This window comes from Sebastes umbrosus, chromosome 2 (genome assembly GCF_015220745.1).
Source record: "Sebastes umbrosus isolate fSebUmb1 chromosome 2, fSebUmb1.pri, whole genome shotgun sequence".
Lineage (NCBI taxonomy): Eukaryota > Metazoa > Chordata > Actinopteri > Perciformes > Sebastidae > Sebastes > Sebastes umbrosus.
Window position 1 is genome coordinate 39,608,381 of NC_051270.1, and position 27,598 is coordinate 39,635,978.

At 43.6% G+C, this 27,598-nt stretch overlaps 1 protein-coding gene across 1 annotated transcript in view; it reads left to right on the forward strand.

Annotated features, from left to right (window-relative positions):
* lrrk1 (leucine-rich repeat kinase 1) overlaps positions 1-27,598 on the forward strand; it is a 115,899-nt gene that overhangs the window by 23,255 nt on the left and 65,046 nt on the right. Inside the window, 8 exon segments of the mRNA XM_037747324.1 lie at positions 3,085-3,275; positions 7,656-7,827; positions 8,974-9,153; positions 12,011-12,147; positions 14,381-14,607; positions 19,772-19,899; positions 21,621-21,784; positions 25,497-25,634. Coding sequence (XP_037603252.1) covers positions 3,085-3,275; positions 7,656-7,827; positions 8,974-9,153; positions 12,011-12,147; positions 14,381-14,607; positions 19,772-19,899; positions 21,621-21,784; positions 25,497-25,634 — 1,337 coding nt within the window.

Genomic DNA, 27,598 nt, shown 5'->3' on the forward strand with positions numbered 1-27,598 from the left:
ATGATGTTTTCAAATGTAATCATTTAAAATGTAGCTTTGGGTCAGAAACTTGAATAAATATACAGTAGTTGTTTGAAGGAGATGTCTTCACAGCAATATAAAATAGATAATAGAGAGAGAATCATGACCTGTTTAACTTCCTAACAAAGACCAGTATGCAAACGGTAATAAAGGAGTGTGTGTTGAAGTACATGGGATTTATCGTTTTACTTTTGTTTTTTAGCGTGGTATCGAATTGGTATTGAGAATTGTGGAATTTCACTGGTATTGGTATCGACTACTACATTTCTGGTATCGTGACATCCCCACTGTCTGTCACAATATTGAGGGTGATGATGGTATTACGATGGATTCTGCATCACATTGGTCGGCAGTGTTAAAACAGTGGTTCTATCTTACTATAAACACATTCACCGGCAGCTTATTTAAGGCTTTGGAGACCAAAGACGTGTTTGCTACAACCAACCAATCAGAACACAGCATCAAATGACACAGAATACATTAGCTGATGTGCCATTATAAGCGCTCATAGATAACATGCATGTCGATGCCATGCTGATGTGTATGTATTTGATTAAGCTGGCAAAACCTGTGCCAATGGTCAAAGCTGTTTTTTTTTTTTTTTAAATGTGAGAGTGACGCAGACAGTGACATGAGGAAATGTCTCAGCTCGTATTTATTTTCCAATGACGTTCAATCTGACATGTCTCAAAACTGATACCGCAAGACCAAGCCAGAAACCAGGGGTCCCATCTCATTAGCAGATGGTTAACAGGACAAATGATGTGTTTAAAAAAAAATGGTGTGCCATCTCCTGATGTGGATGCCTGAGCTGTCACACCACTGTCCTCAGTCATTTTAACTTGCATGCTAATTTTTAAAGAAATCTTCATATATTTCAGGGATAGATGCTAGGGATGCTCATTTTGAAAGATTTTCTTAACCGATAACCGACCCTCGTTAACCGATTATTAACCGTTAACTGACAAGATGTGTGCCTCGTATGCAGCGGTGTACCAGCTGCAGGAGCACAACAGATATTGGTTGACAGGAGTCTCCAGTTCACCGTCCGGGAGCGTTAACTTAGCAGCTACGATGCTGCGTGTAGTGTCGCAGACATGCAGCCACTTTCCCAGTAAAAGTCTCCACCACACATTTAGTTTAGTTTAGCAGGTTGTCAGCTGTGTGTCTGCCCGGTGGAACTTTAGTGAGTGTCCTACAAACAGTGTGTGTATTTGTGCTACGTTAGCAGCTCTAGCATTGCCGGAGGCTTCGTGTTCGCCGCCGCCACACGCAGTCTGCGTAACTTTAGTGAGTTTCCAACAGACTGTGTGTGTGTGTTGGTGGTGAGTGTGAGGTTGTTGGTGGCATTCTAGCTGTGAACGTAGGTGTAGCAGTGTGTGGACAGTTTATTTATTTTCTTGATTTTTTTAATTACTTGCTTTTATTTTGAATTTCATTTTCTCTCACTGTGTTTATGTTATTGACCAATACACCAAAGCAAATTCTTTGTATGTGAAAACCTACTTTTCAATAACTGGATTCTGATGAAAAGGACTCGTTTTAATAGGCCAGTTCTGGGCTTTGATGAAAAATATCAGCTGCTTCTTCCTGCGGCCTATGTTTTATGATGACTGATGCAATTTGTAGGAAGATGCCTGAATTCATTATATTTTGGTTATAATCCTGGATAACTGTGGTCTGATGCTGCTTCTGATGTTGTCGTCAAAAATCTAGACACTAAATCTAGCTGTGTTTTGTTTTTGTTTCACAACCATGTGCCTATGAGGTCAGTTGTCTGTTGTGTATTAGCAGAACACCTAACCGTATGTTTTTATTTGTTTAATTCAGATCCCATTAACCCATATTGCACAAATTGCAACAATGTCTCACCTGCTCGTTGTACTCTAATATGCACAAATTCAATTTTACACATGAATCCTCAAGAAATGAAAGCATTTACCACACATCTGGCTGGGAAGCCTCAATACTACAACCATTTACCATCATTAGCTATAGATAATTGGAGCTAAATACAGATTTTTTTGAGCCCAAGAGTATTAGTATTATTATTTGTAGGGATGCACCGATACCGGTATCGGGTATCGGGTATCGGGTATCGGGTATCGGGTATCGGGTCCGATACTGTGCTCATGTACTCGTACTCGCAAAATGGCTCCGATACAACGGCACCAATACCATTTTACAGCAGCGCAATGTTAACCTCTCGTCACCAACTTTCGGGTCCTCACGCTCCACCTCCCCGACGGTGCGGGCGAGACGGGCTGGTGGTGCGCCTGACCCCGCGGGGCCGGGATCCCTAATCAGCCTGCGCGCGCCGGCCCTCACATTCATTGCGCCACAGGGTTTTGCTTGCACCCTCTGACTCGCGCGTGCGTTAGACTCCTTGGTCCGTGTTTCGATACGGGTCGGGTGGGTTGCAGCACGATGTGGTTGGGGCGCACTGAGGACAGTCCACCCCGGTCGATAGTCGCACCAGGAGCAGGGAGCCCCGTCATGGTGTGGCGAGGTCGGGGGGGGAAGCCCTGCAAAGCTGCGGCCGTGAGCCACCTTCGCCCCGACCCTTTCCAGGCCGACCTAGAGCCGGTCCGTCTCCGACTCCCCAGCCTGCCGTGTGTCGCTCACACCCTCCAGATGGCTGTTAACGAGGGTCTTTTGGCACAGAGAAGTACTCGTATCGGTACTCGGTATCGGCGAGTACCCAAATGTAAGTACTTGTACTCGTACTCGGTCTGAAAAAAAGTGGTATCGGGGCATCCCTAATTATTTACCTTTAAATACCTATATCTGTGTGTGATGTGAGTTCAGTGTCAAGTGCTTATTTTACCTGCCACCAGAGGCTATTACTCTTTCACAGTGTGCACTAACTTGTTCAGCTGTACTCTGGTTCATGACCTAGTTCTGGGTGCATGCTGCTAACAGGACTACAGTAATACAGTGTGTTCAACCTGCAGCATGCTGCCACAAACCTCCGTATGATCCCATTCCTCCTCACAAATACTCTTTTAACTCCCATTTGACCACCGTTGTCCCTCTGTATCTGTCTTCTTCTGTCTTCGTCAGACCCTGGGGAGGAAATGGGAGCCAAGTCATCGTTGGTGGAGGGTCCGGGGCACGGCTCTGCACTGGTTACTTCTCCCACTCTGGAGAACATCCGGGCAGCATATGAAGACGGAGAGGAGGAAGCTGCCAGGGAGCTGGTCCAACAAGCCTGCTGTGTGGAGTGCAGCGCAGGGATGCCCCGCATCAACGGGGTGAGCACACCCAAAATATACATGACCGTTATGGAAGTTTTTATTGGACTTTATTAGTTGTAATCCACAGAAGACATTCCACAAATGTGTACCATGATTTCCAAATATTTCACTATTCAATTCAATACAATTCAATTTATTCCTAAATATAGCGATCCACAAACATGTATTTTTGTATTTGTGTTGTGTAAAGTCATATCCACAAATATAAAGGGCGATTTGCAAATATGCTTAACTTACTCTGTAAATACATATTTTAAGGTTTACATGTAAAGTGATATATACGCATTTGTGCATCTATTTCTACATGTTGAATGATATGTGCGCATTTGCAGATCGCTTCGTGTGGATTTATGGGCCACATGACATTTGTAACTTTCTTCCTGTTTGTTTACGGATTTTTTTTTTTTTTTTTTTTTTAAGTTATTTTTTTGGGGGCATTTTCCATTTTTATTGACAGGACAGTGGATAGAGTCTTGAAAGGGGGGAGAGAGAGAGTGGATGCGGAAAGGGCCACAGGCCGGATTCGAACCCGGGCCGCCGCGGTCAGGACCAAGCCTTAATACATGGACGCCCGCTCTACCAACTGAGCTAACCCAGGCGCCCAGAATTTTGTCCGATTCGTACCGCAGCAGATCTGTAGATAACAGTTGTAATCCACAGAAGACAATTCACAAATATGTACCATGATCTACAAATATTTCACTACCCACAAACATATTTTTGTATTTGTGTTGTCACGGCCACAAAAATACAGGGTGATTTGCAAATACGCATAACTTACTCTGTAAATACGTATTTTAATTCCACATAAAAATGTTATAGCTTTACATGTAAAGTGATATATATGCATTTATGCATACATTTCTACATGTGGAATGATATTTGCGCATTTTCAGATAGCTTCCTGTGCATTTATGGGCCACGTGACATTTGCAACTTCCCTCCAGTTTGTTTACGTAATTAATTCCAAATGGTACCGTGGCAAATCTGTAGAAACAATCTGTAAGTAAGAGGTGCATTTACTAGCTCCACCAGGAGGGGGCGACATTCCCTCACATGAGCTGACGGAACTACAGTTTAAAGCTATAGAAGTAGAGTCTAAGGAGACAAACAACAGTCTGGCTTCTGGAGGTGAAAGACGACGTGGAATATCTTTATTTAACGCGAGCCAGCGTCAGTGACTAAATCAGTTTGATTGCATTGTTTTCTATTAGAATGAACTAACTGGCTGCGAGAGACGAAGCTCTGCGCAGCATACGTGTTTTTTTCCCTTTCCCAAGCCTTCTTAATACAGTTAGAATCTTAAGAGAAATAATTCACAAATTTGGAGATAAGCATCTTACTCTCTGGTGAAAGAGAAAGCAATTCTCAAAAAGCGTGTCTCTCACAAGTGGATGCAAAATTTGGAATGTTTTCCATCACGAAGTGCCAAAGTTCCATATAACGAAAAAAATTGGAGTGTGGTAAATTATACTTTATACTTTGAGCTTAATTGACCAAAAGATGCAAACTTGTTGTGTAAATAAAAGCCCATTATGCACTTCAGCCCTTTCACACATCATACAGCTAATGTATTGTCCAGCAATGCTGGCGTAAAGGCATGGTTGTGGCAAAATGGTGTATATATCGAAATACTAGGGACTTTGTAGATATGTTTAACTTGACCAAGACTTTTCAGTGAATTTCTGACAACAAAACTATGACTTCCTGATTTAATAGCAGATGCAAGATTAGTGTAGAGTAAGGAGGATAATTAGGAATACGGTTTTATTAAAGACATAAGCTCCAGTTTTAGCTAGAGGGGGTTATTCATGGAGCTAAGATTGAGTGATTCATGGTCTGGAGAACCCCATTGCCAGTGTCCTAGCATTGGCTGCCCAGTAAATGGTAAATGGACTTGGACTTATATAGCGCTTTTCTAGTCTTCCGACCACTCAAAGCGCTTTACACTACATGTCAGCATTCACCCATTCACACACACATTCATACATTGATGGCTGCTAAGGTGCCAACTTTGCCAATCAGGATCTAATCTAAATACTCATTCACACACCGATGGCTATGCCTTCGGGAGCAATTTGGGGTTAAGTGTCTTGCTCAAAGACACATCGACATGTGACCTGGAGCAGCCGGGGATCGAACCACCGACCTTCCGATTGGTGGACAACCTGCTCTACCCTCTGAGCCACAGCCACCCTGCCGTCCATTAGTAAACTTTAAATACTGGAAGACCCAGACCACCATCCAAAGTGGGCTTGAATAACTGTTTTTTTTAGATAGTCTGTGATTTTTATAACCCCAAATAAAATCTAAAATAATTGTCTCTAGCTTCTAGCTGTCTCTAGCCGAGATCCATATCGGCAAATTTTGAAAGAGATATAAGAATGTTGGTAGAGATACCATCTTAATGGCATTTACTCTACCAATCATAGATAGGGGCAGAGTCCTCTATGCTCCTCTAGTTCTATGCTGCGTTATTAATTTATCAAAAAAGTTTAGGACTTTTTGAGATTTTGAGTCCTAAATATGTGATATAGTCCTGAACAATCTTGAAGTGGCAATCTTGTAAAATTGTATTTTCTCCAGTAAACATAAGTTCACTTTTACCCCAGTTTATTGTGTAACCAGAAATTTGAGTGAATGTTTTAATATATTGTAAAAGATGAGGAACACCCACTTCAGGATTCATTAAGGTAACAAGTAAATCATCGGCATAAAGCGTAACAAGACATTCTGCTGTACCAGCTGGAATACCCTTTATATGTGGGTGATTTCTTATCCCAATTGCCAAAGGTTCTAGTGCTATATTAAAGGGACTCGCTCTACATAGACATGAATGACATCGCTCAAAACAGTGAGGCGACACACGTCAGCTAAAAGCACAATATCACTCTATATTTTAGCTGCTTGGCAGTAATGTTAGCTGACCAGACGAAGGTCTCTCCATGAATCAATGCTGATCCTAGTGTTGGCTTTTCCTGCCTCAGCCTCCCGACCGCGGCCGGAGGGAACGGGAGACACCGGAGTTTTGGTCGGAGACGATAACGTTTCTCTCTGCGGAGCCCCGTCACTTCACAAGGCACGGGAAACCTCTGTTGGTCTGGAGGAGCTGCAGCAGTTATTACTGCACAAACGTCCACTGTACATTCACTAGATATTCTCAGAGCTAAACTAACTCTTCTGCAGTGTGGAGAGGTCTGAACAGGGCCTTAGAACAACTTTAGTCTGCGTTTATGTTGAAAACTTAAGCAGTGAGAAATGTGTCCTCTTCTATTCAAGTCTGCTCTCATCATTGAGGCTCAACACTCTTCCAACAGAAAACATGACATAGTTTTTACACTAAATTGTCTTAACTCTAAACTTCTTTGTTAAAGGCGGAATGTTTTGGCTAAAAAATCCATTATAACCTTTCAGCATATTGTAAACTAGACTTCTGCTCCTCCTCATGGCTCTGTTTTCAGGCTTTAGAAAAATCTAGCCCGTGACGGGAGACTTTGGCCAATCACAGGTCATTTCAGAGAGAGAGAGCGTTCCTATTGGCTGTGCTCCCGGCTGGTGGGCGGTGCTTGGTATTTCCTCAGCAGATATACTGTAGATAGAGAGATAGAGAGAGGGAGAGCAGGAGAGAGAGAGAGAACATACTGTAGATAGAGAGATTGGTGGAGAGAGAGGGTGAGCGAGACAGAGAGTGAGATAGATATACTGTAGATAGAGGGAGAGAGAGAGAGAGAGAGAGTGAGATAGATATACTTTAGATAGAGAGAGGGAGAGAGAGAGAGAGATAGATATACTATAGACAGATGGGCGGAGAGAGTGAGATAGATATACCATAGATAGAGAGATAGAGAGATGGGCGGAGAGAGAGAGAGAGAGAGAGAGAGAGAGAGGGAGGGAGAGAGTGAGATAGATATACTATAGAGAGAGAGAGACAGAGAGAGAGAGAGAGAGAGAGATACCATAGATAGAGAGATAGAGAGATGGGCTGAGAGAGAGAGAGAGAGAGAGGGAGGGAGAGAGTGAGATAGATATACTATAGATAGAGAGCTAGAGAGATGGGCAGAGAGAGAGAGTGAGATAGAGAGATGGGCGGAGAGAGAGAGAGAGAGATACTATAGAGAGATGGGCGGAGAGAGAGGGAGAGCGAGAGAGAGAGTGAGATAGATATACTGTAGATAGAGAGATGGGAAGAGAGAGAGAGTGAGATAGAGAGAGTGAGATAGATATACTGTGTTATATATAGATATATCTATAGATATATCTATATATAGATAGATATAGATATAGATAGATAGATAGATGGAATATTGCCATTTTTCCGATACCAAGGATTAATCCGTGTGTGTGTGTTTGTTTGTGTGTGTGTTTGTGTTGTTGCAGGTGCGTCTCCTGTGTGTGGCCACTCAGCATGGTGATCTGCAGAGTGTGTGTTACCTCCTGAAAGAAGCCCGTATAACTGTTCCCCAGGAGCCGTCCAACAGCAACCCAGCCATCCTGGCATCATACTACGGCCACGCCAGCCTGGTCAAAGAGCTGCTGGATTCTATACCTGGTAGGAGCAAGAAGAGCTCAACATTCACAATATGGAACTTACATTATAATAACATGCATTCATTCATTCTTAAATTGAAGGCCAGCTGATGTCCTGCACTTTATTTAATTCCATATTCATGGTGTTACTGATACTGCTTTAACAATATTTAAAGAGGGGGGGCACTCCACCATTTTTATGTCAAAGTCACTTTACTAGTTATGGATAGTACCGCTCAGCACGTGAAATCAGTTGTATAATGTCTTCTGTGGTTCTGGACAAGCTGTGTCGAGTCTGAGAAAATAACACCCGACGATGTCATGGTGATGTCATCAGTGTGATCTCGCCCTGGAGTTATATCAATTTATACAAAAACAAACAGCATTACAAACTGGAAGTGTGGAGTTGTTCAATAGATAGATGTCACGATTTCTGTTCTACATCGGAAAACAATCGAAATTAGCTTCTGATCTCGACCTGTGTAATCAACAGCATGATCGGCAATTATTTTTCCTCTTTCCGCGCCCACCTACTTATGAACATCTGGAGAAATAATACAGCTGGAATAAAAAAATTTAACCATCTCACTGCCCGGCGTGCAGTCCAAAGATCATTGAGTTTTATAAACACACCAGGTTTACTATTAAAACGTCATTGGTCGATCGTTGATTATACAACCAGGTGCTCAAAATATGGTAGTAAATACCATACCATATATATATAGAAAACTGGAAGTGCACTCGGAGAGCGCAGACCTCCGCCTAGTTAGGTTTCATGTACAGGTTTCACCAAGGTTTCGCCACCAAAATCTAATGGATTGTTCATTGTGCCACACCCCACCCCTCTAAAACATTTCATTCAAATCCATTGTGGACTTTTGGAGTAATCCTCCAAACCGACAAACAAACCAACGCCGGTGAAAACATAACCTCCTTCCTAGGCCTTCGGCCGTGGCGGAGGTAATAATCTGACAGAAAACCGTGTAGCTCAACTCAAGGTCAGGTCTTAAATGAACTTTTAAATGGTCTGTCAGATCGGTCAGTGGACTAAAGGAAGCTCAGCAGTGCAGTCTGTGTGGTTGTTAATGAAGAAAAGTTTGTCCTCCTCTGACTGATCTCTCCTGAGTGGTGTCCCCTGACTGGTGTTGGCTCTCCGGCTCCCTCTCAGGTCCATGTCTGAGGAGAGACTTGCTGAACTGGATGCTGGCCACATCTTGCCAACAGGGTCACCTGGACGTGGTCCGGCTTCTGGTCCACAGCTACGATGCTGACGCCAAGGACTGTGCCATCCATAGCGATGAGTTTGCTGTCATCACTGGGCTGCCGCTCTACGCTGCTGCACGAGCAGGTAGGGAGACACGCACGCACGCACGCACGCACGCACACACGCACGCACGCAAAAAATTCTACAGTGCCTTCAAAAAGTATTCAACTCTTGCATTCATGTCCTGAAAATACGGAGAAATACTTACCATGGGTGCTTTCCATTCAGCTAACATGGCTCCTCGCTTCCCTCATTCGGGTTTCTTCCTAGCATCTCAGTAGCTAACTTCATCTGTGGTTCCTTGACTACACCTGAAGTCCTCTGGGACTCGCTCCTCGCTCCTCGTTTCCTCGCTCCTCGTTTCCTCGCTCCTCGTTTCCTCGCTCCTCGTCTCCTCGCTCCTCGTCTCCTCCCTCCTCACCCCTCGCTCCTCGTCTCCTCCAATACAAAATGAATGGATTGAAACATCCTTGATGATGGCAGACCTTGATCAATATCCATATCATAGGCTGGAGGACTGAGGAACTAGGGAGGGAAAATGGAGAGCACCCCGTATCGGTGACTTCCACATTATGTCAGGCTGTCTATATACAGAGCCAGGACAACATGATAATGTATTATATATAGGCATGTCACATTAGGGGTGTCACGATTCGATTTTAAGATCATGGTCACGATTTGATATTTCTTTGGAATGTACCACACCAAGGCCATGTGGGGAACAAGCTCTTCAACAACAAAAAGAAGATCCACTAGACAGCTGGAGGGGTACTTTACAACAACAGCTGGAGTTTCTCAGAGTTTACGAGGCACACCTGAATGCACCACAAAGTCCCCGTCGGCGCCCACATGCTTTACACTATACGGTGAGCATAAAAACAGCTTCACTGTACAGAGCGATGTAGACACACAATCGATTTCAAGCGGAGATTGCTGGGCAGCGGCTGAAATCGCCAAACAGTTTGATGAGCGCTGTTTTCTTTCTCTAAATCTTCTGCAGGCTACAAACTGTAGTTTGTCTGTCAACGACATGTTCCTTGTTTACATTATTTACGGGCAAAACGAGACTGAATCTGGGGTTGGCTTTCACCCGCTGGCGAGGACCCCCTAACCCTCGTTGAGTCGGGGAGGAGGGGCCAACTTCACATGTTGAGTTTACAAACCGCCGAACCGCAACCGACAAATCCTACTCCTTGTGCCTTTAATACAATATACAGGATGAACATACATGTACAGTGTCTGACCAGCTTGAGATGAGACATCACTGTGAAGCACTACATGGACAAACAAATCAGAATGCCTTAAAAAGCTCTTTTTAACATTTATAACATTTCTTTATATTCATGTTAACATTTTTTCTTTTATTCTTCCTGGTTTTAGACTTGGACATGAACCTGCTGTAGATGCCTATGATTTCTGTTTCAGCTTCACATTTCACCAGCACAACTTTAGACACATTGTACGAGATCTGACTGAATTGTCTTTTAATTCTATTCCCTCGATGCTAAATTCAGTCTTTCATTTACTTTGTGAAACAGAGTCATGTTGGGAGGGTTTGCCTTGTTTCATTGAATGGGAGACTACTGATGTGCCATCACCTCTTACTTTACTCTACTTTACTTTACTTTACTTTACTTTACTTTACTTTACTTTACTTTACTGTACTTTACTTTACTTTACTTTACTTTACTTTACTTTACTTTACTTTACTTTACTTTACTGTACTTTACTTTACTTTACTGTACTTTACTTTACTTTACTTTACTTTACTTTACTTTACTTTACTTTACTTTACTTTACTTTGACTTTACTTTACTGTACTTTACTTTACTTTACTTTACTTACTCTACTCTACTCTACTCTACTCTACTTCACTTTACTTTGACTTTACTTTACTTTGACTTTACTTTACTTTACTCTACTCTACTCTACTTCACTTCACTTTACTTTGACTTTACTTTACTTTACTCTACTCTACTCTACTCTACTCTACTTCACTTCACTTCACTTTGACTTTACTTTACTTTACTTTACTTTACTTGACTTTGACTTTATTGTCCACCGTAGTGGGAACTTGTCTTTGGCTTCTCTAGTACATACAAGATAAATACAAACATGACACAGCATATCACCAGGACGTGATAAAACATTAAAACATACAGTCAGTAAAACACTCCGCAGTTACAAAACATACAACAACAGACGTACCATTGTGCAAATGGGCAGGAAACAGCAGCAGCAGGTGGGGATAGGTTACACATTTCAAAACACTTTAGGTCTCCCCTAGTGCAGTCATTTTGCCTTCAGTACCTGTATGGCACGGGGAATAAAAGACCTCTTATATATGTTCCGGTTGGCCCTCGGGGTCCTGAATCGACGGCCAGACGGGAGCAGTTCAAACTCAGAGTTTGACGTGATTTAAGCTATTTCTGTTCTTCCATTCATTGTGATAGAGAGCAGTGATCGCATTGAGCACAAGCTCTGCGGTGGAGATGTCTTGGCCTAGGCTGACCAATCAACATAACTGAGCAAAGACCAGTATCATGTGACTGAGTACAGTCAGTGTGCGCTTGAGAGGGGTGGAGGTGGCTGTCTGTCAGTCAGGGTGCAAATCAAATTAACGCAAGATTAAAAAAGAATAGGGTAAAATAAAGAATCAAATATAAATAGATAGATGGATATAAGTAAAAGAATGATGGATAAAAGGATGGTGTTTAAAAAGGTGATGGATAAAAAAGATGATGTGGTTGTATGTGATGTGTGGACTGTAAATGGAGTTAAATGTAATCATGGGTTAGTATTGGTGTGTACTGGTGGCCCATTGTCCTTCATGGATTAACTGTGAAAAGCCATGTAAGTGCTGGAACAGTACTGGTGACAGATACACTCCACACTCTGGTGCTGTGAAGACGTGACGTGATCAGTGCGTTCTGTGTTGCAGGTAACGAGGAGATAGCGTGCTTCCTACTGCAGAACGGAGCAGGATTCTCCTCGTACACCCTGATGGACCATCCAGCCTTCAGCAAACACCTCCTCAGACTGAAGCTACAGGAAACGTCCAACGCAGAGGGAGAGGAGGTTTGTGTTCTGGAGACAAAGGGCAGCGATGATGATGTAGCAGAGCACCATCGTTAATATCAGGATTCATAATGAACAACAGATGATCTCTCAGAGAGCTCTGCAGGATGTGGTCAAACCTTAGGGAGCAGTATGTCACCACTGTGTTCTACTCTGTGTGTGTAAACAATACAACACTTCAGACAGTATAGATTCTATACTGAATAATATACAGTCATTGCACCATTAGTCTATTCTAAGAAAACAATGCAGCTTGGGAGGAGTTATTTTTGTGCCATTAACTTCATGCATCACAAAAGTTTCAGTTTATTCGGCGGTCGGATTTTTAAGAGTTAAATCTTCAGTAGTCAACAATGTTTTTGGCATCATTGGGCAAAAATTCCATAACCTTTCAGCATATTGTAATTCAAGTGTTCTGAGAGAAAACCAGACTTCTGCTCCTCCTCATGGCTCTGTTTTCAGACTTTAAAAAATCTAGAAGACTTGGGCCAATCGCAGGTCATTTCAGAGAGAGAGCATTCCTATTGGATTCTGAAAACATCTGAGGAGAGAAATAGGCATTACAGTAACAGAATATTGATTCATATTTGATCAGCGCTGCCTAGTTTGACCGTTTGATCGGAGTTCGCGAGTGATTGACAGCTGCTCAGAGACGGCAGACTCCTGCTCGACTCTGATTGTTGTTTTCCTCCTGTCTGTGAAATCTTGCAGATGCCGTTAGGAGCAACGTAGGACAACAGAGGAACATGATGTTGTCAGATTACCTGTTTCATGTACTACTGTCAGGATATAGTGACCGTTTTATAAACATAACTTTTTTGAATCATATTTGAGCTGACAGCAGAGCCTAACTTTATAAGTATATAATGTTACCAAACAAAAGAGAAATGCTCTCCCCTCGTCCTGAAATGGTCCTAAATCGATTCTAGAGTACTTCCTTGTTCATATATGAAGCGCTACACGAGTTGAAGCAGCACTGTGTGTGTGTTTGACCAATCAGCGACGGTCATCACTGCAAACTCCGCCCTGAAAGCTCCTGTACTTTCAAAAAGTCCTACCCCCCCAACCAGGGCCTTTCTGGAGCGTAAAAAAGCCCCCAAAAATGTCCTAAGTTAGACCCTGGTTCCTGCTGTGGAAACATAAAGAGTTCCTCAAAAGGTTTCTGATTTTGGGGGAAACGGGGCTTATGTAAAGATCCTCATATAAAGATGATGTTGATGACATCACACAGATCACTGTGTTTTTGTGAGGGTAGCTTTTGTGCTCATTCACTTGTTCTGCTGGTGATGATGATGTTGATGTTCTGATGGTGATGGTTTGGGACACACACAGTTCATTTGTCACTACCTGCTGAACGAATGATGTAGTCTGGGTTAGTAATATGTTAGCTAGCCAGATGCCTATCAACAGTGGCTTCTAGTTGTGTGTCACATTCAAATCTACCTCTAAAAAGTAATTTTATCGTTTTTAAATCCTGAAAAGGTCCACATATATATTACGGATGCACCGATACCAGTATCGGGTATCGGGTCCGATACTGTGCTCATGTACTCGTACTCACAAAACGGCTCCGATACAACGGCACTGATACCACTTAACAGCAGCGTGACGTTAACCTATCGCTCACGCTCCACCTCCTCGACAGTGCGGGCGAGACGGGCCGGTGGTGCGCCCAACCCCGCGGGGCCGGGATCCCACCTCAGCCGGCGCGCGCCGGCCCTCACTTTAATTGCGCCATGGGGTTTTGACTCGTGCGTGCGTTATACTCCTTGGTCCGTGTTTCAAGACGGGTCGGGTGGGTTGCCGACATCGCCGCAGACCCCTGGCGCCTTTTACGTGGGCCGAGCCCCGTCCTGGGGGCACGACGCGGTTGGGGCACACTGAGGACAGTCCGCCCCAGTGACACGTTGGCCGCGCCCCCAGACACCTTTCCAAGCTGACCTAGAGCCGGTCGCGGCGCACCGCCTCGTATGCGGGACTCCCCAGTCTGCCGTGTTTCGCTCACACCCTCCAGCTGGCTGTTAACGAGGGTCTTTTGGCACAGAGAAGTACTCGTATCGGTACTCTGTATCGGTGAGTACCCAAATGTAAGTACTTGTACTTGTACTCGGTCTGAAAAAAAGTGGTATCGGAGCATCCTTAATGTATATAAGTTATCATGATATTGTGGTGATGTGGTTTCTGCAGCACATGCATATTCGCTTGTTAGTAAATTGGAAACTCGTCAATGCAGGCTGTCACCGTGTGCTGGAGTGGTCTGCAACTGCCCTGGTTGGAGCTGGATTGGTTCATGGACGTCTCCTCACGTATCACCCACCTGGATCTGTCAACCAACAGCCTGACTGCTCTGCCCTCCGTGGTGCCCTGGGGTCTCATCCACCTGCAGACTCTAGATCTTTCCAACAATCTGCTGAGAGAGCTGCCAGCTGCTCACAACTCCCAGGAGGTCATCTGCTCAAGGTACATATGGCGCAAGGTAGTGTGGCCTAGATGCAGCTGTGACATACAATGATCAGCCATAACATTCAGACCACTGAGAGATGAAGTGAATAGCATTGGTTATCTCGTTCCAATGGCACCTGGCAGTGGGGGGGATATATTAGACAGCAAGTGAACATTTTGAACTTTGAACTTTGTGTTGGAAGCAGAAAAAAAGGGCCAGCGTAAGGATGTGAGTGACTTTGACAAGGGCCAAATAGTGTTGTCTAGACGACCGGGTCAGAGCATCTCCAGAACTGCAGCTCTTGTGGGATGTTCCCGGTCTGCAGTGGTCAGGACCTACCAAAAGTGGTCCAAGGAAGGAGAACCGGTGAACCGGCGACAGGGTCAGACCCGAGGCTCATTGATGCATTTGGGGAGCGAAGGCTGGCCCGTGTTGTCTGATCCAATAGAAGAGCTACTGGAGCTCAAACTGCTGAAAAGGTTAATGCTGGTTCTGATAGAAAGGTGTCAGAACACACAGTGAGGAGCAGTTTGTTGAGTATGGGGCTGCGTAGCTGCAGACCGGTCAGGGTCACGCTGACCCGTGTCCACCGCCATAAACGCCTACAATGGAAATCAGAACGGGACCACGGAGCAATGGAAGAAGGTGGCCCGGTCTGATGAATCACGTTTTCTTTTACATCATGTGGATGGCAACGAGTTGGAGGTGTTGACTCGGCCTCCAAATTCTCCAGATCTCAATCCGATCGAGCGTCTGCGGGATGTGCTGGACAAACAAGTCCAATCCGTTGATACCTTCAGAGGTCTTGTGGAGTCCATGCCTCGACAGGTCAGGGCTATTTTGGCGTCAAAAGGTGGACCTTCTCAATATTAGGCAGGTGGTCATAATGTTATGGCTGATCGGTGTATATTTTCACACAATAACAGGATAGCAGCTAGTCAGTAAACTCCATCTTGGATATGATGGATGTCCTCCAGTTAATTGCAAATACCTCATTGGTTGCTTACTGGAATCTCCTTATCTGAATAGATTCCAGTCCAAACGGGTGATCTGATTGGATCTATTATCATTGCTATTATCTGTTGGTTATCTGAGTTTGATGTCAGTCAATATCAAACTCAGCTGTGCGGTAGCCCAGGCAAGCAGTAGAGACTAGGGAGAAACTAACCGGCAGCTTCCATCCAAAATAACAGGTGAAAAATAATAAGTACATTTACTAACTCTCAGCCAAGCTTATGCATATTTACAGTCTGCTTTTAACATTGTTCAGTCACAATTACATAATCTTAAACCAGTTTTGAATGCAGAAAAAACTAAGCTTATGTTTTTTTCAAAATCCAAGAAGACGGTTGATACTAGTCCAAGCATTCTAACTGTGCAGGGTGAGAAGATTGAACAAGTTCAAATGTATAAATATTTTGGTATTTAAATTGACAGCCAGCTCTCTTTTAAACCTCACGTTGAAACACTTGTGAAGAAGCTAAAACTAAAACTAAGATTTTATTATCGGAACAAGGCCTGTTTTTCTATTGAAGCAAGGAAGAGATTGGTTACTTCTACATTTTGACCTTTGCTAGATTATGGGACTCTGCTTTATATGAACGCATCTGCCCAGTGTGTACGAATGTTACATACTGTCTATCATAGTGCACTGAGGTTTGTGACTGGCTCTAAAGTGCTCACACATCACTGTACCCTGTACACCAAGGCTAGCTGGCCCTCTTTGTCTATGGGGAGGCACAAACATTGGCTCGCATTTATTTCTAAGTCCATTCTTGGTATACCCCCCTCCTATCTGTGCACTCTCATGTCGTGCAACACTGGCAGCTATAGCCTATGCTCGTCTGACCTGTACTTATTATCTGTACCTAAGGTTCACACAGAACTAGGTAAGATGGCCTTTAGCTATTCCGCTCCCTTTTCCTGGAATACACTGCAAGCTAAGTTGAAACTGGGAAATCTGATTACTTTTGATGAATTTAAAACATTAATGAAAGACCTAGAAGCAGAGTCAATCGGGAGCTGTCTGTGTTTCTGAATATTTTCACTTTGACGTTGCCTTCAAACACTTGATTTAAATGTGTTTTGTATGATATTATGCCATGTATTTATTTTGCATTTGTTTTATGTTGTGGCGTCTGAAACTTTATGTATGTTTAAATGCTGCTGTCTTGGCCAGGTCTCTCTTGCAAAAGAGATTCTTAATCTCAATGAGTACTACCTGGTTAAATAACGGTTAAATAAAATAAAAAATACACTAAAACCTAAAATGATCATATATAAACTCGGAAAAAAAAATTTGGAAATTTGTGTTTGGTGGATTGAGTCAATACCAACAGGAGAATACACTGTTTAGCATCGGCAGAGAATGGCAAATTTTACTTGGGAGCTACCCACATAATCAGCTGTGCTGCTCATCCCACAAATGCATGATCCTTACAAGTTGGACATCATTGTGAAGGTAAATAAACAGGCTTTCCAACCATATAAAATACAATGACCATTAGCATTGTAACAACAGAGAAATAATCCACCAAACACTAATTCCTCAAAAAAAATTCTGAGTTTGTATATAACAAAATGAGTGTAACTATTCAAGAAAGTAGTTCAGATCAGCTCAATCTTGACCAGATACAGCATGAAATACTACTTGCATGTTAACGCATCAGCGGCTGTGGCTCAGAGGCAGAGCGGGTCGCCCACCAATCGGAAGGTTGGTGGTATGAGCATTTAGATTAGATCCTGACGGGCAGGTTGGCACCTTGCATGGCAGCTTCTGCCATCAGTGTATGAATGTGTGTGTGTGGATGCGTGTGAATCTGAGCTTTCTTAACCAGGATGGAGATGTGTGATGATGGCCATGTCGGGCTTTATGTGATGCTGATTCCCACTTGTTCCACCTCAGCTCCACTGTTTGATGCTCATGATACTTGTGTAACTGTTAATCACTTCAAGGTCCCATATTGTAAAAAGTGAGATTTTCATGTCTTTTATATTATAAAGCAGGTTTAAGTGCTGTATAAATACTGTTAAAGTATCAAAACGCTCAATATACGGAGAAAAACACACAGCCCGTATTCAGAAATTGTGCGTTTGAAACAAGCCGTTAGGATTTCTGTCCATTTGCGATGTCACAAATATACAATATTTAGATCCTTACACGGTTTTAAACATAAACATTCTGAATAATATTCTGAACGTTCATGTTTTGAATGCAGGACTTTCACTTGTAGTGGAGCATTCTTACCATTTCTTTTGCCTGAGTAAAGGATCTGAATACTTCTTCTACCGCAGTCCAATAGCTCTCCTAATAACTCCAAACTGTCTTTTTATATTTACATCCTGTATCTTAGTGTGTCTTGTTGGCTGGTAAGTAGGGATGTCCATAATTAACCGTATAACCGTTAACCGACATTAAGCATTTTAACCAATTAACGCTATCGGTTAAAACGGTTAAGTGAAATGTTAATAATTAACTCAAAAGCTGAGCGGCTCAGAGGAGCGGCTCGTCTCTTTAAGGAGAAAAGCTGGTCCACCTTAACAGCCCACCTTAAGAGGCGGAGCTGGAGTTGCAGGATACAGGAAGTTGGCTCCGGTCTCTGGCTCGCTTGGGCGGAGTGGAGGAGTTGTAGTTTAGTAGCATTTACTCAACGACAAATAAACTGTACACACACTGCTACACCTACGATCACAGCTAGAACGCCACCAACAACCTCACACTCACCGCCAACACACACACACACACACACACGGTCTGTTGGAAACTCACTAAAGTTACTCAGACTACGTGTGCGGCGGCGAACACGAAGCCTCCGGCAATGCTAGAGCTGCTAATGTAGCACAAACACACACACTGTTGGTCACTAAAGTCACGCCGGACAGACACACAGCTGACAACCTGCTAAACTAAACTAAATGTGCGGTGGAGACTTTTACTGGGAAAGTGGCTGCATGTCCGCGACACTACACGCAGCATCGTAGCTGCTAAGTTCACGCTCCCGGACGGTGAACTGGAGACTCCCGTCAATCAATATCTGTTGTGCTCCTGCAGCTGGTACACCGCTGCATACGAGGCACAAATCTTGTTGGTTAAAGGGACTATTTGTAACTTTCAGAAATGCTTGTTAACAGCGACACCTGTGGCCGTGAAATCAACGAAAGTCAGCGTCGAGCTTGCGCTTGCTCGCTCTAAATATACCTGAACGAGCATTGCTCAAAACAGTGAGGAGACACACGTCAGCTAAAAGCACAATATCACTCTATATTTCAGCTGCTTGGCAGTAATGTTAGCTGACCAGACGAAGGTCTCTCCATGAATCAATGCTGATACTAGTGTTGGCTTTTCCTGCCTCAGCGCAGGCTGAGGCAGCGGGGCTGCAGCTCCTCCAGACCAACAGAGGTTTTCCGTGTCTTGTGAAGTGACGGGGCTCCGCAGAGAGAAACTTGTCGTCTCAGCCCGCAGCCGGAGTGAACAGGGAAGACACCGGAGCCCCGTCACTTCACAAGACACGGGAAACCTCTGTCGGTCTGGAGGAGCTGCAGCAGTTATTTCTGCACAAACGTCCACTGTACATTCACTAGATATTCTCAGAGCTAAACTAACTCTTCTGCAGTGTGGAGTGAGCGCGCGTTCACGTCTAGAGGTGGAGCGAGTACGCGCGCGGTGTGAGTGAAGGCAAACAGGCAGAGGAGACAAGGCTACGGCCACACGCGAGCATATGCGAGCGCGCATGTGTCCCGACCCGGTACATTTATACGCTTAGAAAGTTACAAACAGTCCCTTTAACGGTTAATAATCAGTTAACGAGGGTCGCTTGTCGGTTAAGAAACATTTTCAAAATGAGCATCCGTACTCCAAACTGTCTTGTTATATTTACATCCTATATCTTAGTGTGTCTTGTTGGCTAGTAAGTGATCTATGAATCCATCCTCTGAGGACAGCACTTCAGTGATACTGAACCCAGTTGTTATTGGTCAATAAATGTCTCCAATGCATGCTTCACTTTGGCTAAAAGCTTATTTCTGCAAATGTCAGTGTTGAAGTATTCCCTCATTTAAGGCTTTTACAAGTGTTGGGCTAAAAGTGATGAAATGACTCAGTCCTGAATGTAGCTGCTTGTGTCATGAAGAGCAAACTGTCAGCCGTCACCCTTCTCAGCCTCCCTTTCTCCTCTACTTCAGTTTACAGCAGATCAATCTCTCTCAGAACCAGCTCACCAGTTTGCCACCCGGACTTCTCCATCTGACCCACATCCAGAGACTTTCTGCTGCTAAGAACCAGCTCACAGTCTTGTTTGACATCCCTCTCAGTATGTTCCAACTCAACTTATATATTACTATTGCATGTATGTATGTATGTCGGAAGAACATTTTCATATAGATTTAATACAGTTTTAAAGAATATTTGATATGAACTTAATTGTTGTCAGTTGCATGTCAAGGTTAGCTGCAAGGGTGACACGGCATATGGCAACCCCCCAGACATGAACATGAACACATCCTGAAAACCAACTGAAGGGATGTTTTAAATCAGCTAGCACGTCAGGCACGTAAACCTGCAGGTCTGAAGCTGTGACTCAGCCTGACTCAATACTTCTAATTAGGGATGCACCGATACCACTTTTTTTCAGACCAAGTACAAGTACAAGTACTTACATTTGGGTACTAGCCGATACCGAGTACCGATACGAGTACTTCTCTGTGCCAAAAGACCCTCGTTAACAGCCAGCTGGAGGGTGTGAGCGACACACGGCAGGCTGGGGAGTCCCGCATACGAGGCGGTGCACCGTGACCGGCTCTAGGTCGGCTTGGAAAGGCTCGGGGCGAAGGTGGCTCGCGGCCGCAGCTTTACAGCGCTCCCCGCCCGGATCTCGCCACACCATGGACAAAGGGCTCGCTGCGCCCTCTCTCCCCGACGGGGAGGGACGGCCCCCTGCTCCCGGTGCGACTGGCGACCGGGGCGGACTGTCCTCAGTACGCCCCAACCGCGTTGTGCCGTGGCCCACGTAAAAGCCCCATGGGTCTGCGGCGATGTCGGCAACCCACCCGACCCGTCTTAAAATAAGGACCAAGGGGTCTAACGCACGCGCGAGTCAGAAGGTGCAAGCAAAACCCCGTGGTGCAATGAAAGTGAGGGTGGGATCCCGGCCCAGCAGGGTCGGCATCACCACCGGCCCGTCTCGCCCGCACCGTCGGAGAGGTGGCACGTGAGGCCCCGAAAGATGGTGACAAGATGTTAACGTCGCGCTGCCGTAAAGTGGTATCGGTGCCGTTGTATCTGAGCCGTTTTGCGAGTACGAGTACATGAGCACAGTATCGGACCCGATACTGGTATCGGTGCATCCCTACTTCTAAGGCTCATTAGTTTCACCAATAAAGATACTCTGTTTCCAAACTGATTTGATGTCCCCACACTTCTGTGTCCTGCTGCTAGAGAGCTCTGATAGCTAGCTCATTAAAAACAACAAATGTTTTTAAAGTTTAAAAACAAACCACACTGTGAAACTACAATGAGTTGTGCTGCAAATAGTATTTTTTAAATCAGTTTTTTACTCGTAAGTCATTGCATAAATGAATAAACTAATATATAAAAGTGAATTAAATAACAGAAATCAGACAGCCAAAGAAGATCGTTTATCATCAGTTGTCTGAAATGTCAGAAAATAATGAAAAATGTCCAAAAGTTTCCAAGGTGATGTCCTCAGATGTTTTGTCCAGGCAACAGTCCATAACCCGGGGATAGTTTACAATGATAGAAAAGAGAGAAGAGCAGAACATCTTCACATGGGAGAGGAGGGAACAGAGAACATTTTTCCCTTTTTCTCATCGCTTAATAAACGTATTGTTCACTCATCTGTTAGCAGCCTGGATATATTATTCATCAATATCCATAGAGGTTATTTCAGCCACTTATGCTCTTTTTGTCAGATGAATGAAGTATCAGCAGCTGGAAGGCCTTTTAGTTGTTAATTAGTCATTTGTGCAGGTGTGATTTAGACTTTGACTGTGTTCTTTATTTCCATTCTGTCAGCCACTAACTGGATCGGTCTACGTAAGCTGGAGGAGCTGGATGTGTCTGATAACTGTCTGACCAGTCTGCCCACGGCAATCATGCACTGTTTGAAATCCTTGAGCTTCCTCAACGTGTGCAGGAACACACTGAGCACCTTCCCTGACCCCTGGGCTTGTCCACTGGTAAGAAACTAGACTGCTAATGATCCACTTCCTGTTTGCTGATATTAGAGGATTTTTTCTTATAATCATTTAAACTAGAATATTCCAGTTGCTGTTGTCCAGGTTTGATATTGTGGGTGTTACTGCTTACTGGTGCAGTACCCATTGAAAAGCTGCCTGTTCAGAACGGGCTGAATGCTTGGCCTGTGGTGTTGCTGCTCTCAGCTTTCTCAAGAACGGCTCATACAAACAACTCTACACTCGACGTTGTGCTTCCTCGGGTCCTGAACAATACACCTGTCATGACATAGTTGCATTACACACCGAAGTCATGGCTACTCACGGTCAGAATCACTGGTGAAAATCACTCCACACCAGGGGCAGACTTTACCGTTAGACAGCGTCCTGGGGCCCCCGACTAAAAGGGCCACAAACAGCTATAGATTTTTGACGATGTGTAGATAGATATAAGAAAAGTATTGACTTATGTTACTATTCTAACTCATTTTACAGTGAAATAACTTTGAAAAAGGTCCCCAAAGCACTTAAAAATATGCAACTCAACTGTGCTACTTACTGTGTACTTCTAATTCAGAGGAAAACATTGTAGTACCACATTTACCCTGACAGAAACATGTTACTGGTTATGTTGCAGATTCAGATTTTACTCACAAAATATAACAATTCAAATATGATGCATTATTATTCATTAAATTGTCCAGCATCATATTAGAATTGAAGCACATTTAAGTACATTACGCTGATAATACCTCTCTGTCACTCTTCACTTGAAGTAAACATTTAAATGCAGGACTTTTACTGTACGGTATTAATAGTTGTACTGTTAATATTTAGAGGGACTGTTTGTAACTTCTTACTTCCCATGCGCGCTCGCGTGTGGCTACGCTGTTCAGACTCTAAACAGTGTTGGCCGCAGTCGGAGGACGCGGGGGAGACCGTAGCTTTGGTCTCCAGGGCCGGAGTCTCTGCTGTACTCTGCTCCTCTGCTCCTCTGCCTGCCTTCACTCACACACCGCGCTCGTTCTCACTCTTTCGCTCCATTCTCACGTGCATGCGTGCACACTCCACACTGCAGAAGAGTTAGTTTAGCTCTGAGAATATCTAGTGAATGTACAGTGGACGTTTGTGCAGAAATAACTGCTGCAGCTCCTCCAGACCAACAGAGGTTTCCCGTGTCTTGTGAAGTGACGGGGCTCCGCAGAGAGAAACGTTATCGTCTCCGACCAAAACTCCGGCGTCTCCCCTGTTCCCCCCGGCCGCGGTCGGGAGGCTGAGGCAGGAAAAGCCAACACTAGGATCAGCATTGATTCATGGAGAGACCTTTGTCTGGTCAGCTAACATTACTGCCAAGCAGCTGAAATATACAGTGATATTGTGCTTTTAGCTGACGTGTGTCGCCTCACTGTTTTGAGCGATGCTCGTTCATGTCTATGTAGAGCGAGCACAAGCGCGAGCAACAGGATGCTGACCTTCGTTGACTTAACGGCCACAGGTGTCGCTGTTAACAAGACATTTCTGATTCTTACAAACAGTCCCTTTAACAGTTTTAAAAAAGAAAAAAGGTTTTCTTTGAGTAGCCTACTTCTTCTACCACTACCAATACCAGCATTCCCAGTTAGAGAGGGTAAAAAGTAAATCAAGCACATTGTCTGCATGTGGCCCCTAAAATCACTAAACCCGCCCCTGAACAACACACCCAGGTTGAGTTACTCAGTCAGAAACATGGTGAGATACACCTAGTGGAGGTTTCCAAATAGGCGTATTAGTCGCTTGCTTTGACATAACCACCAAAGTAGAGCATAGATTTAATTAGCAGAGGGATTTTGCTGGCGGTTACGTTATTAGTGTTATAAGTTAGTATCAAGTCCGACAGCAGAGAAATACAGTCTGACTCTCAGGGGAAAAACACACCCGAGGCTTACTCATGGTTTACTCAAGGTCACACGGTCACACCGGGGCAAATACACTCTGGTTTGATTCTGCTTCCAGTTTGATGCTTCTCATGTCCCAGTAGGCTCCTGGTATTGCTATCGGGGGCTCTTGTCCGTTTGAGTCGAAATGCTCGTCTCAGTCTGCAGGGCCCCGAAGACCCCCCCCCCCCCCCACTGCTGCACAGAGAGCTGTTGTGTGCTTGTTTATTCGAGGTTTATTAATATTGAACGTGACCAACGTGTCCAGATTGCACCAAATTCAACACTGCACATCCTCGGGGTCCCTCCTGTAATACACCCGCCAAGTGTGAAGTTGCTCGGCTCTGGAGATATGCAGATAACACACAGAAGTCCAGACAGATATCCCTGGCTGTGCAGTTAGAGTGAGTTCATTTGATGAATTATTTCAGTATAATTGTTTAACAGTATACTCTTTGCCACCTATAGGTACCTTATCACCACAATTGGTTTATTATAGATGTTTTAATGGTTACACCCACTCATCAGTGTCACATAATAATGTAAAAGCTGTTTGACAGTGGGTGCTTTCCAAAGCTCTTATTTGTTGTTTCCTCACTCCTTGCTCATCGCTCCTCAGAGATCCCTCCTCGCACCTTGCTCCTCGCTCCTCGCTTGAACCGGAAGTTGTTCTGGTGCGCCATCTTGAAGACTGTCCCAAAGCTCTTATTTCTGCACAGAGGAGCGAGGAGCGAGGAGGGATCTCTGAGGAACGAGGAACGCGGATACATGAGAGCAGCCTTCACGGAAGTCTTTTACCGACCGACACGCCCCTTTACTGGATATCAGTTACTGATTGGACGCTGCTGCCGACCGGACTGATCTGATAACTTTACCATCACTGGAGTTTGATACCGGAGTGAAGACAGATCACAGATTAAACGTTTTATATTTTAGCTGTCTTCTGATTCACCATCTGGTTATAATCTGTGTTAACTGTAGCTCTGAACAGCAGCAGAAGGACCTGCAGTATCTCTACTTCACACACTGCCAGTGAAGCAGCCTGACACTGAAAGAGCTTTATAAAACCTGACAAACGGGTCTAAAACCTCTTTCTGCTTTTATTAGAAAGATTTTCTTTTCCTGATCTGTAATTTCCCCCATTAACTTTTATTAATGATACTATTAAAGTCAGAGAGAGAAGGAGAGTGTGTCTGTCAGCAACAAACACCTTTTACATCATTTATCTTCATTTCCATTCAGTCACATGAGGCTGATCATTCCTGAGTGTTGGGTTTGATATGAATTACATCATTTACGTTTTCCCTGAAACATTCAGCCTAATAAATAACGACGTCTCATTTCGTTTCCTCTGTCCTCGCATGGTTTCCTTGCGTCTCTCCATGCTTCCCTGGTGGGAGGGACTAAGACGCAAGGAAAAGACGCAAGTGAGGGAAACGTGGATGCAATTAAGAGCTTTGGGATGTACCCAGTGTGATGACCCTCTCTGATCAGGCCGTGGCAGAGAGGCTTCTCTACTGTACCAAAGATACGATAACATTTTAGGTTCTTAGGTAGCGTTCCACAGAGTCTGGGCAGGAGTTTGACAGGAGAATAGACAGAACATGTCACTGCATTATCTTATTATTGATATATATAAAGATATTTACTGAAATATTCAAAACCACAAGGTAACAGCTGAAATGTTCCTCCATCACATTGATGCTGATGGTTTTTTGGGGATTTTAAGTGAAATCAGTCAGTGAATTAAAATGACGATGATAATAACTCACATGGATATTCTTCCTTCTTCTCCCACGCAGAGACAATGCAGAGCTTCTTTCAATGTGATTGAGAGTCTTCCAAACACCATCTCCATCTTCTGGAGGACTCAGCTGCAGGAGGTGGACTTCTCTGACAACAGCCTGAAGGAGCTGCCCTCATATATCTTTGAACTGGAGGTAGGAACCATCATCGGGCTCTGTTATTCTAAATATGTATGTATGTGCACTAAACTGGAGAGCAATTATTAGTTACAAATCTATGGATTAAACAAAAAATAAATGCATTAATATAAAAATAGAATTAATCAGACTTGTGTGTGTGATCTGTTAAGTAGCCTCCAGATGGCACTGCTGCTGTGTAGTAGGCTCCATGTTTGGGTCATTGACTTACATTCTTGCTCCGCAGCCTAGAAGCACCAGGATAATAATAATAATAATAATAATAATAATAATAATAATAATAATAATAATAATAATAATACACTTTATTCATATAGCACTTTTCCAAAATAAGTTACAAAGTGCTTTACAAGCCAAAAATAAAAATTGCAGACAAACAAATACAAGTTAGTATGTATGTTAGTTAAATGCAGAAATATGACTTTGCCCACACTTGTGGTGAAAAGGGGGTGTACATTTTGGGATTGGATTGTGGAGCTCCTTTGAATGTACCAACACAGGCAGAGAGATGCCAAATCAACCTTGTACAACAATGGGCATCATGCAAGAAACACATTTGCTCTGAAGTGGCACATATGAGTGATTTCAGAGAATTCAGAGAACATTTTCACCATCTTTTCTTGTATGAAACGTATGAGCGGTCAAGACCTTGTCGTACCTGTCAGATAATACAGACAGCCTTTCTTTGTCCACTGTGGAAAAACAGTTGAATTTAAGAAGCATACTGCTGTAATCTGAATGAATTTGGAGTTTAAATATGCTGTTTACATCAAATAATTAAAGAGATAAAATCAAACCTAAAGGTCCCAGATTGTAAAAAGTGAGATTTTCATGTCTTTTATATTCTAAAGCAGGTTTAGGTGCTATATAAATACTATGAAACTATCAAAACGCTCAATATACGGAGAAACACACACAGACCGTATTCAGAAATTGTGCATTTGAAACAAGAGGTTAGGATTTCGGTCCATTTGTGATGTCACAAATCTACAATATTTAGACCCTTCCACGGTTTTAAACGTAAACATTCTAAATGTGTCCCAGTTTATTTCCTGATGCAGTGGATGTTAATAACATCAGCTGACAGGAAGTAAACATGGACCCAAACTGTTGCCTAGCAACGCAATTTTGTTGCAATTCCGTTGAAATGCACTAAAACGGAGCGTTTCAGACAGAGGGTGAATACAGGTATATTCAGGCAGACAGTATGAGGAAAATAAAGTATTTTTTGAACATTACAGCATGTAAACATGTTCTATTAGAAACACAAAACACCAGTATGAACCTGAAAATGAGCACGATATGGGACCTTTAATAAAAATGTATATTCTGTTCAGTATGTTTTACATCATGACTGCCACTTTCCTGAGAGTTTTGACAACAGTTGTTTTTTTTGTTTTTTTGCATTATACAGTTATGTAGTTTTACATTTTAACATCAACTTCATGCAAGTCGATGTCCAGTAAAACACAAAAACTGCGATCATGTATTCCATCAACCAGCCCCATGACTGTCACATCCTCTCGACTGCCTCCCATGTTACTCATGGACTTCTTTGCTTTAGCAAAGCGTCTTTGCTTTTTTTTCTTTGTTTTGCCTAACGCCACTACTGACGATGCTTCATCTGCTGATTTCCAACAGACTTGCGGCTCTGTGGTGTGAAACTCTTTCATTCTCGGAAACTTACCCACAAATGAAACGGAGCAGGAAGCCTTGGGTAGCAAGTTTCACGAGGACGTTGCTTATGCTAATGAGCTCACCTTATGAATGTGCACAAGTTCATTAACAGATGGCATTCAACAAGTTGAAACAAGCAATTTGCAACAAGTGTATGTAATGAAGAGAGTTTGCTGAATAAGCCTCAGAACATCCCAATGACCGATTGGACAGCCGAGTCATTCGGTGATGCGAGAAAAGACAGTAAGCCATACTTGTGTGTCCTCAGTGGTGGCTTTAGTGCC